The 16,222-nt window shown below is 37.8% G+C and overlaps 1 protein-coding gene across 2 annotated transcripts in view; it reads left to right on the forward strand.

Moving 5' to 3' along the window:
- The first annotated feature begins 1,635 nt into the window (after positions 1-1,635).
- LOC105224038 (protein TANC2) overlaps positions 1,636-16,222 on the forward strand; it is a 149,241-nt gene continuing 134,654 nt past the window's right edge. For both annotated transcript variants that reach the window (XM_049459006.1, XM_049459007.1), the window contains exon 1: positions 1,636-2,806. In XM_049459006.1, the coding sequence (XP_049314963.1) occupies positions 1,651-2,806 (1,156 nt within the window). In that variant the 5' untranslated portion in view covers positions 1,636-1,650. The remainder of the gene's footprint in view (positions 2,807-16,222) is intronic.

The following is a 16,222-nucleotide window of genomic DNA, read 5'->3' on the forward strand; positions in this document are numbered from 1 at the left end:
CCAGATCGTCGTATAGACAATGCATGGGTTTCCCAATGTTGATCACGTTTTCAGACGTTAGCCGTACACCATTCTTGGCAATCTTGTCCACTATCTCATTGCCCTCGTTGCCTTTGTGGCTTGGCACCCAGTAGAATTAAAGTTGCTTTCTTCTGGCCTGCTTCCCACGATTAGGTTGAAATATACTGAAGTGGTCGGGCAATAAAAAGGTTGCCTTATGTCTAACTCTGGACAGTATATCCCCACACCAACTTCATCGTCCATTTTGGAGCCATCCGTATAAATGCTTAGAGTGTTGCGCGTGCTAATACATCTTTACGCCAACCATATTTTTCTATGTTTACTTTATATCTTCTTTTCCAGCTGAAAAGTGGGATTAAATAGTTGGTTTTTACCAAATCGCCATTACCCACCGAGCTATGTCCGAAGGTTCTATATGTAAATTTTCCTGCGGATAGTAGTTGTGCCGTCGATTTTGCTGCCCAGAGAGGGAAAAAGCCCGCAGGTTGTGTCGAGCAGCAGCCTACAAGCATATGAAGCATTGCTAGCTTTTCTCACTGCCCAAGGCTAGCCCAAGGGACTTGGTTCTGTCCTTAAGAGAGGGTTGTGTCCCATTTATCCTCCATAGAGGAATTTTGTGCTTTCATGTGAACACAAGCTGATCCGTTTTTTCCGGGTGCAACCCCAGACCCCTTGCAATGGTGGTGGTCATAACAGTGCTAATGGTTTGCAGACACCTAGCCGTTATTAAGAGGGAATGCCGCTCGCATATTGCCGTCCAAGTTCCTTAGAAGTTCATTCACGACTAATGTCCATAACACTTCACCTTGCGGAGTACCTCTACAGACTTTTTTTTGCTATTCTAGCTTCAAAAGGCTTTTCATCCAGCGTTGTATAGCAGGATCAACACCTATTGACTGTATACTATTAAGATTAGATTCCGCAGAGTTGTAGAACGCTCCAGAAATGCTCCAAGAGCGCATTCCTTATATTCAAGAGCCGTTTCGATGTTAAATAGGACGATGGAGTGAAGTCTCTACTGATCTTGTCTTTATATATGCATGCTGTGGTTTGGATAAGCTTCCAAGTCGCGCTGCAGCCCTAAGGTGCACGTTCAAGATTTTCTCCAGCGTTTTCAGCAGGAAGTTAAGATTACAGGTCTAAACTCTTTTGAGTACATTGGGTTGTTTCTATCTGCCTTCGCTTTGAAAACTACCCCAGCCTCTCTACATGAGTGTGACACATAGCCCTAAAAACGCACGGATAAACAGAGTGCGTTCTGTAGTATTACTGTCCGTTTGTTGGGGTCGAATGAGCGGATCGCCCACTCTATTTTATAAATAAAGATGTGTTCGAGAAAGTTGTCTTTTGGCGTAAAATGGTATTAAAAATCTTTAACTTGGTTTTTGATGGGTCAGTTTGTATGGCAGCTATAGTCTATAGTGATCCTATCTGAACTATTTGTCTGGAGATAGTAGCGTTACCTTGGATAACGACGATCAGTCGAACTCCTGTAGGTCAAAGCAAGTCTTTAACAGTCTCAATTTCAAAAAAGTTTCTGCTCCTAAGTTGAAATATTTTTTATATCCACATTATTAGTAATCTTAACCGCTTAAATCCTTTCTTTCCAGTTCGATCCATTCACCAGTCATGTTCTCCATAATTGACGCTCAGTCCGCGCAGCATGCTGGCAATGATTGTGTGGATCATGTCGACTTAAACAGTTCCTTCAACTCGGATATTATGACGCAATCTTGCGAATCGGATGCCTCCTATCACATCTACAATGAATTACAATATGCTGCGCAACAACAAGCAACACAATTACGTTTGCCACAACAACAATACGGCCAAAAACAAATAGCATGTCAACAACAACAACAACCGGTAACACCACAAGCAACAACCACCAGTGCTATACCAATACTACAAACTGGCATCATTTATGGCTTTCGTACGCGGCATCTTTCGTGCATTGAAGAGAATGATTCCGATTCTCTGCACTCCACCTCAGTGCCACAAACACTGGAAATGTTGAAAGATGTTGATGAGTGTTTTAAGCAATTGACCGCCGCTGCTGATAATCCTAACAATAACGATGGTGCGTTGAATTCGCTGTTAATGCAAGCGGTGCATGGTGATGATGATGGCATAACTATGATCGATGAGACGCGCCTCTACGATATGGAATATTTTGATGAGTTGAGCGTTAGCAAAAATGAGGCGGCCGACACAACGCTCGATATGAGTTATACCAGTCAAAATAGTGAAGAATATTGGCAAAGCACCACCTCGGAGCCGGTGCATTTGGTGCAGCGTTCACACATCTATCAGCAACCCGATATAATGACCACTTCTTGCTATGGCGCTTTGAATACCTCGTTTGATAGTGAAAGTTCTGGCCCACCCGTCTACATGGGCACATCAACACCGACAAAGCCAAAGCTTACGAAAGTTTCGTCGGAGAAAGTGGAAGCGCTCTATGCCACGCCAGAGAAGCGACGCGAACACAATCGTAGTTTCGATTCGCAAACAAGTTCGATTTATGGTGCTACCATTGGTGGTGGTCTGCCGAATGGCTACGAGCAGCAAGTCAATGGTAATGCTGCTGGTTTGCAGAATGAAAGCATCTACTCCTTCTCGTTGAACTCGGGTGTGAGCGTCAATGATATGTTGCAGCAAATGTCACTGCCAATGGAATTGGCTGTGATGAACTTAAATGGTGGCAATGTTGACGATAAAATCAATCCGGCTGAAGAATTGAGTGAGGAAATGGCGGCAAAATGTTTGACTGCAGCACAAAATGGTGAGTCCTTTGCACAATTTATTTATTTATTCAATTTGAATCTTTTTATTATTATTTTGGAATTTGTATTATATAATGTAGGAGTTTTTAACATGTTATGCTAGACATGTGGTGAATTACAATACTTTAAAACTTTTAATCTCAAATACCTAATACTCTCAGTGAGAGGATTTAATTCACTATCTGATTGATATTCATTCTAATATCATCGTGAGTCATCAAACCGTTAATTAATATAATTTTTTTCCAAAAAAAATATACAAACATAAATACTATAGTTAATATTTGATATCTTTCAACTCTGAAGTGGTTAAACTGCTACTGCACATAACGTTCCATATCAGTCATAAAGAATCAATGCGCACACCCTGTAGGAAATTTTTTCAAACATACGAAATTTGACAGAAAAACTGAGTTCTGCTGTTGTAGTTCACTATAGCATGGTAGAGAAGTATTCCCTGCATATTCAACCAAGTTCTCTACGTTGAAACCGAGGGATTGAATAATTATTGTGAATATTTTCGGAATAATTTTGATAAATGCTGAGAGATTTACCGATATTTTCGGTGAAAAATTAGGTTAGGTTAGGTTAGGCACTGAGTTCTTCGTGTTCGATATCAGGGACCTTGAAAAGTTATAGTCCGATCACGACAATTTTCCACAAGGGATACCTCAGCTCAAATACCGTATTTGTGTAAAGTTTTATTCCGCTATCATCATTGGTTCCTAATATATATGTATGTTATACAGAGAAGGCATCATATGGAATTCAAAATAGCGTTATATTGGAAGAAGGCGTGGTTGTAAACCGATTTCACCCATATTTCGTATATGTCATTAGGGTGTTAAGAAAATATTATGTACCGAATTTCATTGAAATCGGTAGAGTAGTTCCTGAGATATGGTTTTTGGTCCATAAGTGGGCGACGCCACACCCATTTTAAATTAAAAAAAAAAGCCTATGTGCAGCTTCCTTCTGTCATTTCTTCCGTAAAATTTAGTGTTTCTGACGTTTTTTGTTAGTCGGTTAACGCACTTTTAGTGATTTTCAACATAAACTTTGTATGGGAGGTGGGCGTGGTTATTATCCGATTTCTTCCATTTTTGAACTGTATATGGAAGTACCTGAAGGAAACGACTCTATAGAGTTTGGTTGACATAACTATAGTAGTTTTCGAGGTATGTACAAAAAACTTAGTAAGGGGCGGGGCCACGCCCACTTTTCCAAAAAAATTACGTCCAAATATAACCCCTCCCTAATGGCTTTGTTACGACACTTTATAGGTTTTCGGTTTCCGCCATATTGTGGGCGTGGCAGTGGGCCGATTTTGCCCATCTTCGAACTTAACCTTCGTATGTACCAAGTTTTATCATGATATCTCAATTTTTACTCAAGTTACAGTTTCACAGACGGACGGACGGACGGACGGACAGACATCCGGATTTCGGGGTAATATCGGTTATGTCTGATTGTCACGGAAGAGTCTCATTGTCCATCATTTACCTGAAGCTCAGCGCCAGAAAATATTCTCGGAATAATTTTGTAAATGTTGCATAGTATACAGAATATTGTCGGAGAGAACTTCGGGCTAATTTTGTTACGTAGACCCGGTTATCATGAAGAAAACATCATCTCTCTTTAACTGTATCATTACTAAAATAATTTTAATTATTTCCCCCGAGTTTTAAGATCATGGCTGCAGAAAAATCTGTGTAAATCTGATTGCGCAAATCCGGCTTCAATTGGGTACTTTAGACCCAGCTATCGTGAAAAAAGTTCCTACACAGAAATATTTTAGTCATTTACATTAGTTTTCTCGCCGACAGCGCACATTTTAAATCAGATTTGTTTGTGTAAGATTACGCGCTGTTTACATAAATGCCACTAGCTTGTACTGATTAATAACCGATAAGTTTGAGAGGCGAGTTGTAATGTGGCAAAGATTAAAACCATTTACAGAATGTATAAAACTCATTAGGAGATACTTGAAAAATGTTAGGAAAACGAATGTGGTGGCATAATAAAGTGATATACGAGGGTGGGTCCCCAAAACTTACTTGTTAGAGAATTACTTTAAAACGTTTAAAGTTGTCTCTTTTGAATCGGATTGCGACTGGTGATGAAGATTGATGGCATTAGGAGAATCCTCTTTAAGGACCTTCGAGTATAGCACAATAAGCAGGTGGCTGGTGAACAAATTAGATCACATACCCAGCCGATTTATTTTGGAGAAATTTTTCTAAGTCACACCAAATAAGGGTGAATGACACAGAAGCCTGTGACACACCAACCTACCTTCAAATATCTCTACAGACGGATCCACAATGGCTAATGGAGTGAGTGGCGGAATCGATTGCTCGGTACTGGACCTCAGGATGCTATTCAAGCTTTCGATCTTCCAACTCACAACTTACTGGCATCACATCCTTGTCGGAAGGGCATAAGTGTTGACGATATATGCATAAAGTGCAGGGGAGTCGGCATGATCCTTTACGACAACAAATCATATTTGAAACCGGTACAACTAGCCAAATCAACGGTAAAGTCGACCATGACGCTAAAGTAATGCGCTGTACTTGCGGATTCCAGAAGGACGTGCAATCTAAAACCGGGAGAAACCATTAACAGGATGCGCTACGGATAACAACTCATTAAATTGAAACGAACGTTTGCCGAAAAACGCTTGTCATTTGCAACTAGTCAGAAGGCAATAATTTTATAACATGAGAATGCTTGGCCTTATGTTGCAAGAGCGATTGAAAACTAGTTGAGAAACTGTAGCCGGGAAATTTTTCCTTACTCTATAAGGCGAGTGAGCCTAGAACTTTGCCCAACTGACTATCATTATTATGTTCAGTTTCATTCAAAACGCCTTTACTGGCATATGGTTGGCTTCAGAACAGGGTAGCTAGAATTGGCTTGAATTATTATTTTCCACCATACCAGCGACCAGTAAGATGGGAAAATGTATTATCTTCAGATGAGCAATACTGTAACTGCTGACGATTATATAGTTTAATGTACATGTGATCGATTTGGGTTTCAGACAAATCTAAATATAAATCAACCCGCCCTCGTAAAAGCTTTTCAGTGACTGGAGAATATTAAATGGCAATAACATCAACAAGCTGACATTAAAAACAAGCAAAACAGTGCAAAAAATTGTGTACAAATGCAACGCTGCGAAAGAACAACAACAACTGTAACAACATCTACAAAAATAATAGCAGCAACAACTACTACAATAACTACACATATCGTTACCGGCTATAATCTCAAGTGTAAATGAGCAAAATTATGAGTCATCAGCATTATGCGACAGTCACAGGACAATCAAACCACTGGAAGAGCTCTGCAGGCAGCCAAGCGCACGACCAGTTAACCGGTCTACTAACTGAGCCATTGCATATGTACATACATACATACATACATACATATGAGCTTACTAGCTCACATAAAACTCGCTTGCAGGCGACTTCATTACCTTTCATTTAATATATCCATAAGCATGTATGTATGTATGGGAGCACTTAGTAGTTTCTGGATCAAACTGTGCGCTTCGCTTATGGTAGGCGCAAGTAGGCGACATTTGAACAAGCGCGAATGCAGCACACGAAAACCTGTTGCTGGCGTTGCAATGAAATTGCGCTTAATATGAACTTACTTACCTATAATTATATATATTTCTGCACAACTTCAAAGTGCCATCATAATATTAGGTTGAGCCCACTTTATAACCGCCAAGTTCGGCGACTTCGTCGATATGGGTATGTGTGTGGCTTTTTAAAGATCGCCCTTTCGCATGCATCGTGATCACCATCATCACCGCTGCAGCAGACACCAGACAGTGCTAACTGCAACAACAACAAAAACGTTAACTTCGGCTACATGGAAGTTATAATACCCTTCACAGGTGCATTTCTTATATTCGTTCAACTTTATTTCCAAAATTCACTTTCGCACACTGCCTTCAACTTATAAGCAACACAATCATCCATCTTGAGACCTTGGACGAAGAGTGACCTGAAGAAATTCAAGAGCTGGTATTTCATCCAGGAGAACTAACGGTTTCGTGTGATTAGTAGGCCGGTGGAATTATCGGTCCAGATTTCTTCAAAAATAATGTCGGTGAGAACCGGCATCGCGCCATGAAAACCGACTATTTTATGCCTGAAATTAAAACTTGTGATCTCGGCGACATTTGGTTCCGACAAGACGGCGAAACTTTCCACACATCGCATCATTCAATGGATTAATTGAGAGTACTCTTAGGTAAACAGATAATTTCACATTTTGGGCCGGTCGACTGGATCGACAGATCGTGTGATCGTGGGGATATCTAAAGTCTAAAGTCTATGCGGACAATCCTGCTTCGATTCAGGCCTTGGAGCAAAAGATCACGAGGGTGTTCGATGTAAGCTTCCAGTATTAGAAGCTTCTTGGCAAACTTAAAGTGTTAAGGGTATCAGAAAGAAGTGAGACAATGCTGGGAGACGCTAGAAGACTTGCAAGCGTTTGCATTGAAGCGTGTCTTCAGCATGGTGTAGAAGTTGTATACGCTCCGGTAGTTGGTTTGTTTATTTACTTGACCAAACGGGAGGCTTGCAACCGGCCGGCTGATGACCGGTTTGTTGGTTGGTCGGTCTGCTGGTTGAATATACTTGTATGTTTATGTGTAAACAGTTTAATTGTATTGCCACAAGTGGTGGTGCGATAATGATGCAGCAGGTATTATGCACGTCTGTTTGGATGTGTGCGGAGATGTGAGCTTGCGAGAACACTAACGAAATATGAAACTTTGCACGAACCGAAAAAAAAGATAAGAATACGCAGAGTTGCGAACACAGTTAATTGCTGTGGCTAGTGAAGCTAGAGGCTTATACTCGTAAGTGGTTCTGTGTTTTTATGTAGTTGTGTGCGTTTTTTCCAAAATGTTTATAGTTTATGTAAGTATGAGAGTTCAACGGTAAATACAGCTTAAAAAATACAACAACACTTCCGTCAGTCGGATCGCCAAGTAGATCGACAGAACAGCTCTAATTTTTTTTGTGATTATTCTTTTATCTTTACCTCTAAGTAAACAGGACTTCTAAAAACGACAACCTCCATTTGTCTCTTATTTTTACTTAGCTTTTGACTTCATTTCGTTAGGAATTATAACCTAAAAATAACTCAATACACTCCCGCCTACAACGTATTTAACTACAGCGTCGTTACCCACAATATTCGGTTATTGGTAAGCGGTATGGACGCGTAATTTATTCGGCCAAGGACTGTCAACACACTACGAGTGGTATAAAGCCTTCGAGATCGTTGAAAACATGCCTCGTTTTGGACGACCTTAGACTCACAAATCAATGTGATGCTCATTGTTTTTTTCGATATTCGAGGTTTGGTGCATCTTGAAATCGTTCTAGAGTGAGATACAATCAATAAGGAGTTCTACTTGTATTTGGCTGTATTGAGGTGTTTGCATGAGAACACGCTTCGAAAATGGTCGGATTTGGAAGAACAACTCGTGGATTTTATACAACGGTAATGCATTATCGCATCGAAACACCATTGTGACTGAATTTAAAGCCAAAAGCGCAATGGATACTTTCGATGAACCACCGTATTCAACAGATTTAGCTTCGTGTGATTTTTCTTGTTCCCCAAACTAAAATTGCCGCTCCTTGGAACCCGTTTTCAGTCAAACGAGAGAGAAAACAAAATTCGCTGAAGAAGCTGAAGGCCATCCCAAAAACTGATTATGAAAAGTGTTTCGAGGACTGGAAAACTCGTTAGCATAAGTGTATTACATCTAATGGAGAGATGTAGGTATTTTTGAAGCAAACTCAGAGTTCTTTAAACCAGAAACAGTCTTAATTTATTTTAGATCACCTATTTTTCCTTGGCGGTAATTTTCAAAGATGCTCTTTCCAAACTTTACAAAAACTTTGGATGATTGTGGTTCAACTAGCAAATCAAAGAGATTGTTTTGAATAATAATGCCACAAATTTAACTGTTTTTTTTATACATCTAAAACCTTGCTTAATAGTTTGTTGGAATCTTCCAAAACTCTACAAAATATATCGCTTGGAGTATTTTGATTCCTTTAGATAGTTAAATAGCTCCTTTGGTAAATTAAAAAAAAATTGCTTGGAGAATTGTGGAGTCTCAGGCTCAGTTAGTAATCTAAGCTATGTTACCGGAGGTTTTTCAAAAACCTGCCATTAAGATTCTTGGCAATAATTTACTACTCAAAGTTACACTTCCAGAACTCAACAAAACATTTTGCTTGGAGGATTGTGGTTCCTCGGCCAAAGAGCTTCTTTGGTGTATTATGGTATGTTACCTGAGATCAACACATTTGGCGGTAATTTATTGTTCGAAGATATCTTTCAAGAACTCTACAAAATATTTCCTTCGAAAGACTGTGGTTCTTTTGGAATGCTAAAGCTTTTCTCACTTATAATAAGATCTCAAATGTGACTGTGTTTTTTCTACTGCTGAGGTTAAACACTGTGTGAAGAAATTTTGGGGTTAATTATTACAAAATTCGATTAATATTGGTTACGCAATACCTAATACACACAAAGGAAGCATGAATATGTAACTAATTGTATGTGTGTATTTTCATATCTGAAATTAACACCTTATCATAGTGAAAAAGGTCAAAAAGATTTTCAAGTGCTAGATCATCCCCTGTTATTTAGTTCTCATTAATTGTGTATGGTTTCTCACATGTAGATACAATTGAACTTGATTTTCCCAAAAAAAAGAAAGACAATCTTTGCCTTTTTCATTTTCCTTTCCTTTGCTTTATGATTTTCCGGCACCGCTTCGTCTTGCCCAGCGCGTTGCGATTCTGCAGGTATACACGTGAGCCGCTAAAGACAATGAACTCGTAAAATGCTCGAACGATAAAGAGTTCAAAGACAAAAGAGTGAAAAGTGATCGTTTGAAAAAGAGCGAAAAATAACTAATGAAATATGGTATAAGAGAGTGTGGCACATTGTGGCATGGCACTGAACTTGGAAACGAAGCGTGCGATGTGACTCAAGATTGCACGAAAAACGTTTGAGCCGATATGCTGGATACAGCTGTTAGGGATTTGATTAAAAAAAAAAACGAATGTTTAAAATACATTATATTAAGCCAACGGACTTATAACTAATATAAGCAATAAGTACCTGAAAACGCTAAATTTCTATTTTAGAACTAAATTCCCTTTAAATAATCGGATATCCTTTAAATTAGCATTAATCGGTTTTCGAGATACAGATAGATACATAATTCCTGGAGAATTTCGGTAATCGTACAGAGAAAAAATTTTCATATATATATTTGAATAGGGTTGCCACATTTCGAAGAAAGTAAACAGGATAAAGCTTGATAAAATATGTGAAATAGCTTGAAATTTTTTTTCCACCGATTTGTGTTGAAAAAAGCTTAGGGTTGACCCAAAAATCGATGGATCGCACTTGGCTAGATATTAGTCCACAAATTTAATAAGGCGGTTAATATTAATCCATGCAACTTCGATAGATTTGCCGAAGGTATTTCAAACAGTTCTGGAGAAAGTGACAAGATGATTCCACCATGCCTTTCCTCCATACATTTTCCGCAAAGAGCTCACCGCCACACTGCAGTGGACAGTGTTCAGTCTGAACATCTACCATTGCGGCGAGATTGATTTTGCTGACAGCCAGTAATGTGGAGGACTTCTTTTAGTTCATTCTGGGCCAGTAGGGACACGCAGTCGTACAAGAATCGGAAAACCGACTTGCTTCCAATGGGATGAGGGGAAAATGTACCCTCCCTAGCCAGCTCATCGACTTTGTAATTACCGGCAATTCCGCTCGGATGGGGCACACATACAAGTCTAATATGGCTAATATAGCTTGGAGTTATTGCTATTGAGGTCATACCATCCTTGAGCTCACCACTATAAAGTATTGTGCACTTCGGAGCAGTACATCTATTGCTACCTTGTTAGCACCCACCTCCGCTTGAACTACGCTACAGTGGTCTGATAGTCTGAAACCAAAGTTCATAGAAAGCACCTGATAGAAGACTCCATCCACTAGTCTCAGTGTTAACTTCGAACCTTGCGTGAAACATTCGTGCATCCCTTCTTCAACGGCTTCGCTCCGCCCACAGACAAGAACAATATCGTGGTACTTGCTTAGAAAAAAGTAAAATAAATGTATGGAAATCCACTTTTCACCACTAGAATAACAATAAGATAACAGATTCTTGACAGTAAAAAAATTAATTGAAGTTATATAGGTAAGCATTTTACTGCCTAGGAATGCCAGCAGCCTGACACCACACTTAGTGTACTAGCGCACAACACTTCAGCATGTCATTTAATTCACAGATAAGCCCAAAGTACTAACCTATCCCGGCTATTTGTCATTTGACTGATCCCACCGGCTACCCATTGCACGCCTGTGCTTATCACTCGACGAATATGTCGTAAAGTAATCCATCAATTGCCGGCAACACAAATCATAACGCTGACAGGTGAGCTAGTATGTGAAATAGTTTCACATCGAAGTACTAATGGTTACCCTAAAATACCTGTAAAAGGTGGTAATGCCCAAAGTAGTACGCTATAAAAGCAAATACTTGCGTCATTAACAACAACAATAAATTGTCTATGACACAACTCAGCTGATAAGCCGGGAAATGTCAAGCCGACTGTGTTCTAATTGAAAAACCGTAGAAACACACACTTACACACATAAACATGTGCGTATATTTTACATACTCTAACGATCAACGGGCCACTCCAACTTTTTTCAACGCCCATTAAACCGCAATGATTTTCGAAAGAAAGGAGAATAAAAAAGCGGAAAAACGCTGAGTTGCGTGAAATGTGTAGAAATAGAGAGAAAGATAATAAGCAGCTTGATAAAAGAGACACACACTACTGATAACGAGTTATTGTTGCTTTTCCCCATAGTTGCATATGACATTATTCTTATTGTTGTTTTGTTAAGCGCGTAAACGCTAGCGCATACCCAGCTTATCAACCACAAGGCAAAAACAAAAAACCATAACCAAAATATGCGTGCGCCCAAGCGCTACGGGTAAACAGTACACCGCTGATTGAGAGATTATCGTCATGCGCATGCAAACGCTCTCGCTAGGCGCTCAAGCGCGCTACTCAGCACAACCTCTCACAAAATGCTTGCGCATTTCATACTTTTGTAGACTTTCATAACCACTTCAACCGCTCTTCGCGCTCGCATGCGCTCCAACTCGTCACAGCGGCTTAAAGTCGCTCACGCTCTCCGCGCAGTTAATTTATTTTCAATTCTACGTCTATTCAATTGTGGAAAAATGCACTTGTTGGTCGTTGGTTGGTTGGCTGATGTCAGTAACGAAACGACCGTTAAAGCTCAAACAACTTGAGGAAACGAGGAAACGGATAAACGGTAGATTTGTGTTTTAATACTCGTACATAGTTCGTATGTGTGTGAGACCGCCGGTAGTGCGCTCGATCGATAATGATCGCAACGTGTTGCCCAGCAGTAATAGTAGCGTGCGTTTGTGCGCGCGTCTGCTTGTGGTAGTGTGCAAATGTGTTTACTTTTTTGCGAAATAAATTTTATTGTTGAAATGGAAGAGTTGAAGAAATTGAATGCCTACTTTTCTGTGTAAAAAAAATATTTGTGGAAGTGAATTAAATATATGTATACATAGTATTTTAAGGTAATCAGGTGTTTAAAGTGTTTTATTTTAGTAAAATATGGGTGATGGAGGTTTAACACCATATAAATTTTGTAAAAGTTGCTTAAACAGTTTCTAAGTAGTACTAAAAGTATTATTCACATGCTGTGCAAGATCAGTGATCTATAAATTAAAGTATTATTAAAAAAAAAACCAGTAAAATACTTTTCACGTATAAATCAGTGATTTTAGCAACATATTACTGTGTATACTACTGTGTTAACTATGAAGTTTGTTAAATTTAAATTTTTTAATAAGCAAGATCTGTGATCTACACCTACATAAAGAACAGTATTCTATAAATTGAAGTATTATTCATAGATACATCTATTAATATACTCGTCTCCTATAAGTCAGTGACTGAAACCCCTTTTGCTGCATTTACTACCGTGTTAACTATGAAGTTTTGTAAATTTAAATGATTTAAAAAGCAAGATCGGTGATCTACAGCTACTTAAAAAAATATTAGCCCTAAGGTTAGCTTTCTAAACTTGTAAAAAATGTGTAGTGAAGTAGATTTAAGTACGAAACTTTCAAATTAAAAGCACTGTATCGTGTTATTTCTGACACAAGATCACTGATTTCCAAGAATAAAAAATCGTTTTAAGTGAAATAATTTGTTAAACGCTTAATATCGTCTTTTAAAAGCCATGAACATATAGTTTTCTCTTATATTCATAAAATGTCAACACATATTTAAGTGTGTTCAAAGCAATGAACAGCTGATATTGTAAGAGATCAGTGATCGTGACTTACTTTTTGAGCGCAAAAATTAATTTTTTATGTGCAAAAAGGAAAAAAAAAGGAATGCGATTCCTGATCTGAGTTGTCAAAAATGTTGAAAAAGTGTATAGTATATATTTTATATATAATAACAGTTATACCAAGAAAAATATATGAATAATGATAAAACTGAGAATTAGTCCACATGTGTTGTTGTTGTAATTTTGTGCTATAAATATTTACATTTAACAGCGAAAGTATTACTTTTAAGCGCTTTATTCATGCGATTATATTAATTTTTTTAAATAAATGTTCTGGTTCGTTTTCTTCGAAACCAATAAGAATAGAACTGCTTAACAAACATAATAGCCTATTCATCATTGCTATATATACATACATATATATGAAATCAACTTTAAATTCCATATCAATGAATCAACAATTGAAAGTTTAAAATCTCAAGTAGTGAAAACTTTAAAGACTGACCCAGTGTCTTATCTAGCTACGTAAATACCATAGATTAGATAAAAATATTGAAAGATTAGTCTCATATATTTAATTAGAACTCAAATCATTCATGGAAAAGTGAAAATTCAGTGAACTTAAATATATTTCTACAAATAATCATCAGCAAATAATGCTTTTACTTTTCATAAAGATCGCTCTCGAGCAGTCTAATACACCTAAATTATGCATAAATTAAGTAAGAGTAATTTATAAAATCGAACACATTATTTCTTCTTTTTCATCTAATTTTCTATATGATCACTTAGATGTCGCTCTAAAAGCAAATGTTTATAGATACGGTGCATCTCATAATATGTGTCGCTCAAGCTACCCGAAAATTAGATTAAATGATTCCATCGTTAAAAAGCTCGGCTGATATTGCTGTTCATTGAATTCTGCGGTTTGTTTCTACAAAGATCAGTCAATTCCCTTATACTGGATAATAAAATTTAATAAATTATTCGATTGTCTAAGCTTTTTTGATAAAATTAAACATATAATGCAGTACAAGGCTTCGGCTTTCTAAAGACCGCCTACTGAAAACGTAGACGAGGTTGGGTTAGTTTAGGTTATGAGGTCGATTCTAACAGGGTTCTCGCTTGGATAGCTTAAGATACTGTTCCGTTGTGTCACCTAAAACTTCTTTAAAATAAATCATAAAACAATAATATATAATAAAACATAAGATCCTTACAAATCGACAAAGCGCTTTGAGCCTATTACAAATTTTTTGAAGGCTAATATCGGTTTCTGCTGTCTCTTGCGCCGGGAAACCTAAACTAAACCAGTCAGTGATCAGCTACTTAGTATCATTAAGGCTGTCTAATAATATGTTGGCTTCTATAAATATGTATGTGCCCTCTTCGAATTGAAAGAATAGTTATCCAAAACACTGTGTTGTTTTAAAGGAACACAACATTTACTGATCCTCTTAAGGATATTTTTGTGGTACTTTGAGTATAGCGTTTTGTTAGACATATCCAAATAAGAATTAAGTATCTACAAAATTAATCAAAATAAATACTGTTTTCCTGCCTAGACGCCAGATTATGTGCTAAGCCTCGGCTGATCCTCACTGATCTTCAAAATTGTCGTAGGTTGTAGTATATAGTTCTGAGAACAGGTACATTGAGGAAAGTACTGTATTTCAAATTTAAATATTCCGTAAAAATAAGAAATAATTTACTCAAAATTTAATACTGTTTTGATGCTTAGGCGCCAGATTATTTGCTAAACCTCGGCTGATCTTCACTGATCCTCATTTCAAAACTGTCGCAGTTTGTAATACAAATCTTAACAGACCAGGTACACTCGAGTACATTGAGAATGTTACTATATTTCAAATATTCTACATTTTTCAAATTCAATTATGCTTGGCGCCCTTGCTTAACAGACTCACTTGAACGATCAGTGATCAGTTATATTTTTTAATTAAAATTTTGTAGTAAATTTCCACTTCACTTCCAAGTTTAATTTTCTATGTAATTTGTTTAACTTATATTATATTTATGCAAAAATAGAATGTTTGCTATCTATTTGAATCTTTGGAAACGAAACGGCGCCGTCTATGTATATCACTTATTTGCGATAGCACTCAAGTAGTTATCTCATTAGCGGCATTTTATTTGCGCTATCTGTTTGCGTTATCACTTTTTTGCTTACTATGTTTCGTGCCGTCTCTTTGGAGTGTGGTTTGAAAGCAATTTGCAATTTTTTTCTATGAAAAATAAATAATGATTCTATAAAAAAAATTCTAAAAATAATAATTCTAAATAAACATCACGGATCCACGCGCTGTAGTCGGAAGTGATTTGTTGTATGCTTAAGTGGCGAATCGTGTGGCGCTTCAGCACCTTTGAACTCCAGCTGTAATGAGTTTTAAATTGCCGCGTAAATAATTAAAAAAACGCTAATTGTGGCTGTCGACATATTTTTGCGATTAATCGACATTTATTGGTATGTGAAGCGATGCAAACCGACTTACATGTCATTCGAGCTTTTGATTAAAATTTCAGTGTTTGTTTACTCTGCGTATATTTAAACAACAATTTTTTGCTGCGGCTCATTTCCAATGAACACACACACTTTGCACTTGTCGCATTGGCTGACTGATCGCATATTAAGTAGAAGTAGCGCGATCGTCTACAGTGGCGGGGTGGGTTATCATTATTATTAAATGCATTTAGGTGTGTAACCAAGCGTACATGCGAGCAGCAGACTAATTTCAAGCTGAATTGGCAGGAAAGCCAATATAAAGGAATTGTGCGATCAGTGATCGTACAAAATTCCGATACTTCACTCACTTCAATTTGCTGTAGACACTTTGCTGTAGCTTTGTAATGATTCTTGGAAGCGCCTCTTGTTTGTATTTATATATTATATACACTCTGCTACAGTCCAAACAAACTACTAGCAGTAATGATCGCCACTGATCATAATGATTACTGCTGAACACTGCAAT

The sequence above is a fragment of the Bactrocera dorsalis genome, chromosome 5 (assembly GCF_023373825.1).
Source record: "Bactrocera dorsalis isolate Fly_Bdor chromosome 5, ASM2337382v1, whole genome shotgun sequence".
Lineage (NCBI taxonomy): Eukaryota > Metazoa > Arthropoda > Insecta > Diptera > Tephritidae > Bactrocera > Bactrocera dorsalis.